This window comes from Rhagoletis pomonella, unplaced genomic scaffold (assembly GCF_013731165.1).
Source record: "Rhagoletis pomonella isolate Grant_MI unplaced genomic scaffold, Rhpom_1.0 Rhpom_scaffold_00004, whole genome shotgun sequence".
Taxonomy (NCBI): domain Eukaryota; kingdom Metazoa; phylum Arthropoda; class Insecta; order Diptera; family Tephritidae; genus Rhagoletis; species Rhagoletis pomonella.
In genome coordinates this window covers 41509625-41513387 of record NW_023458558.1, presented here as the reverse complement: position 1 = coordinate 41513387, position 3763 = coordinate 41509625, and the positions used below count along the sequence as shown (strand labels likewise).

The 3763-nt window shown below is 35.5% G+C and overlaps 1 protein-coding gene across 1 annotated transcript; it reads right to left on the bottom strand.

Annotated features, from left to right (window-relative positions):
- Window positions 1-928: 928 nt before the first annotated feature.
- LOC118738223 (vitellogenin-1-like) lies at window positions 929-2252 on the bottom strand. Its single transcript, XM_036469145.1, has 3 exons — window positions 2024-2252; window positions 1691-1959; window positions 929-1618 (listed from the first exon to the last, which is right to left on the bottom strand). Exons 1-3 carry the CDS (start codon window positions 2250-2252, stop codon window positions 929-931), a joined length of 1188 nt encoding a protein of 395 aa, XP_036325038.1.
- Window positions 2253-3763: the final 1511 nt, after the last annotated feature.

Below are 3763 nucleotides of genomic sequence, written 5' to 3'. Positions count from 1 at the left end.
TACTAAATTTTTCATGTACCGGCCTAAGTAGTTTTCAAAAATGTGGAAAAAATTGTTAAAATAAATGAATGAGCGAAATTAAAATTTAAGGCATAGATAGTACAATTTGATGGGAAATATTTTCTTAAAACATTTTAACCTAATATCGCCCGCTTGAAAGGGTCGTTTTTCAACAAACCTCCCAAAAAGCAAATTTGGATAGTCGTTAGAGGATTGATATATTCTAGAAAATTATTCTTCGGAAAATTTTACTAGGGGTCTTTTAAGGCAAAAACTTCATGTCTTTTCAGGCAAAAATTGCATGACACCAACGTAGAAGTCTCTATAAAATTAAAAACAAATCCATGTTATAAAGGAATAACAGTCAAACTGATTTTCAAAATTGTTTTGTTTCTTCTTTTGGCTCATTAATAATTCAGAATAAGCAATTTTCAGAGTTGCATTTGTGAAGTTAAGACAGTTTCGTCTCAATTTCGCTGAACTTGAGAATAATACACAATTTCAGGAGACAGTTTTTTGTATGGCCAAATTGAGAATCCTAACGCAATTCCAGCTGAAATTGAGAATAAGTTCGAAATTTCGCAATTTGGGTGTCGTGAAAATGCGCATTCACAATTTTTCTATGTAAATAAATGGTTAAAAAGAAGTTTTCGGGATTCGTCGCGTATGATAAGAGCTAATTATATACAGTGACGCAAACAAATGACCAGGTGTTGATTTTTTTTTAAATATTCGTAATGTTTTACGAGATAACTTTTTGTTTGTTATTTTTCTATAAAAATTCCGTCCAAGATTTAACCAAACCCATATACATACATCACAGTCCCAAACCTTAAACAAAATTTAGGAAAATTCAACAAATCTTCATACAAATTTCAACTTGTTATCCTGAATCTTTATTATTATTATACTCAGCATGCCTTGTGAACTAATAGGAACTAGTACTAGTACTCTCACAACTGCAATACTCCCCACTTGGAGTTGTGTAACTGTATGAAGCATTTTTGCCATATGATGCAGTAGGATTTACCTCCAAGATATATATGCCCTTCAAATTTTTCGGCACAGCATAACCCATTGGATACTCTTCACCAACACAACGACCTTGCTTCAAATGCAGTAGCGAATCGCAACGCTTAGTAAGAAAATTGTTCTCGTTGCCCGGATACACAGACTCCACATAGTACTGCCAAGAACGCGAATGCGAACAAATTGAAGTAAAGCAGCCGTTTTGTATGGGAAAATGACCTCCAACAAAGAAATCCGAATCCCCCGTAGCCCCAGATTGGCCGGCTATACCAGGATTGGTGTGAATAATGTCGACATAACCGGCATCGCCTGCCGAGAGTGTGGTTAGCGTTTCACCATAATTAAAGCATGGCCCAGCGGGATCGAAACCAGTAACATGTGGTATTTGTTTACCGGTTAAGTTTTTAAAGTGTCTGGCTGCTTCACCAACAATTTGTGCGCCCAAGCTGTGGCCCATCAGATGGAAGTTTTCGAGTGGTACAACTTTGGTTAAATTAACCAAAGCATTTGCAATTTGTTCGCCTATCGTTTTTGTATTTAAAGCTGACCAAGTGTACATCTCCTCTAAGTCACGACCAACATCGATGCCCTGTCAGAGCAAGCAAACCAAAGGAAGTCAGAGAAACGTAATTTTCCTATACGAGTAAGCTTCTAAGATTACCAAAAAATTTGTATCACCACGACAGTTATAAGCTTTCGCCAGACTATCAAGCACATCATCAGACTTGTTGGCATTTGTCAGCCAGCCGGAGGAAGCGATAACCACTTTCTTGCTAGCATCAAAGTCAGGGAAATCCACTATGGATGAGAAATCCTTCAGTCGGCATTCCTTTATATTGCAAGCTGTGCGGAATTGAATAAAGATATCGTCCATGCTGGGAATGTCAGCTGAGTCAAGTTTGATGATATGTTCAGTGAGTACTGCAGCACCTAAAATAAAAGAGTAAAAGTATTTAAATAGCTTCTGAAATATCCACCAAAGGTCATTACTCACATATTTTGCTTGTTATTCGTGAGGCGAACTCCATTGGATATCCCATCACAAGATTGTCAACAAAATTGAATAAATAACTAGGTGTCAATTGATGTCCGAATGAATCCGCTAAACCAACTGCGATTTCGCGAGCCGATTTCAGCAAATGCGGCAAGGATATGTCTATTGCATGTGCGCCAAAGCAGGCACTTATTGCAGTAATACTCACCAACAGTGGACAGACTCTCATTGTGTCGAAATATTTTAGAAGTTGTAAGTGAAGTTCAAAAGCGCAAAACAGGTTATGCATGCGGCTTTTGCTCAGACCGTCGATTTATATAGTTAAATATTTATATAATTCACAAGCAAAATTGCACAAATTTCTTTTTTTTTATTATTGATTTCAACGACATACGGATACGTCAATGGAACCAATTAAGTATACAAAGTATTTGGTGTAACAATAATGCTTTCTTATCTATTTCGTTACATACATATGTAACGAGTTGTAGTCACAATTTAACAGCCGTTCGTGAACGAAGTATTAGAAAGGTAATTAAGGAAAATAATGTCTGTGTGGTAAGAAAACAAGTAAGAGCAGCTCTGTCTGCGGCTATGCCGAAGGTTTCATACCTTTCATGAAGATCTGAAAATTTTACTTTAACAGATTACTGCATTTGAAAAAATTTACATATTCACAGCATGCATAGATAGAGGAGATACATATAAAAAACATGATATCTAAACACTCAGGGTATGGAAGATATATCTTATATAGCACCAATCTAGGTGATTTTCATTGCTTTGTGATCGTTATGTAAACAAGTAATACAATTTAATGGGTTTAGCTTCCAACATAAAGGAGATATATCGTAGCATAGATGTTGACGATTTTCTCCGTTTTACAGTAAAACCCCATATCTGAACAATCAGTTGTATAGTTATATATATATATATTGGTTATAGCCATTTTCACTGTAAGTATTTTTTTCATAATGAGTGACAACAGTGCGAAATTCATGAAATCATGTTCCTAGCTACTTAAATAGAGGAGTTATAACGAAAAATCTTACATCTGAATAATCAGTTGTTCGGGAGTTATAGGTTATAGTGACCCGATCTTTGTAATTTTCACTCTAAGTTTTCTGTTAATAATGGATGGAAGTATTGCAAAATTTCATGTCCCTAGCTGCATAAATGGAGAAGTTATAATGAAAAATCTCATATCTGAACAATCAGTTGTGTGGAAGCTTTATGTTATAGTGGTCCGATTCTTCCGGTTTCGGCCAATGATTAATACATTATAAAAGTACATCCGCCTACCAAATTTCATCCGGATATCTCGAAAACTGAGAGACTAGATTGCATACAAACAGACGGACATGGCTAAGTCGACTCAGCTCAAATCGGTACTGTTTTTCACTGGAATTAGGAAATTTATTATATTTTAAGACATGCACCAAAATATTTTATTAATTTTTTTTCCCAAATTTTTTAAGTTTAAACTGTTATGTCATCTTTCAAAAAAAATAATTTCGTTCATAAAAAACTCAATTTTTGGAGGTATTTTCAAATCGGTCCAGCTCACGTATATTTTAATATTTTTCCGAAATATTTTGGTGGAAGTCTTCCACCATTCATAGATTACACTGCGAAACACAAAAAAAACCTAGACTGCGCGCATATCAGGTTTGACAGCTGCTGCCATACGAACAAAGCCTCGTACTCAGATTTACTAGATCAATTCGTGTTCTCGAGAAA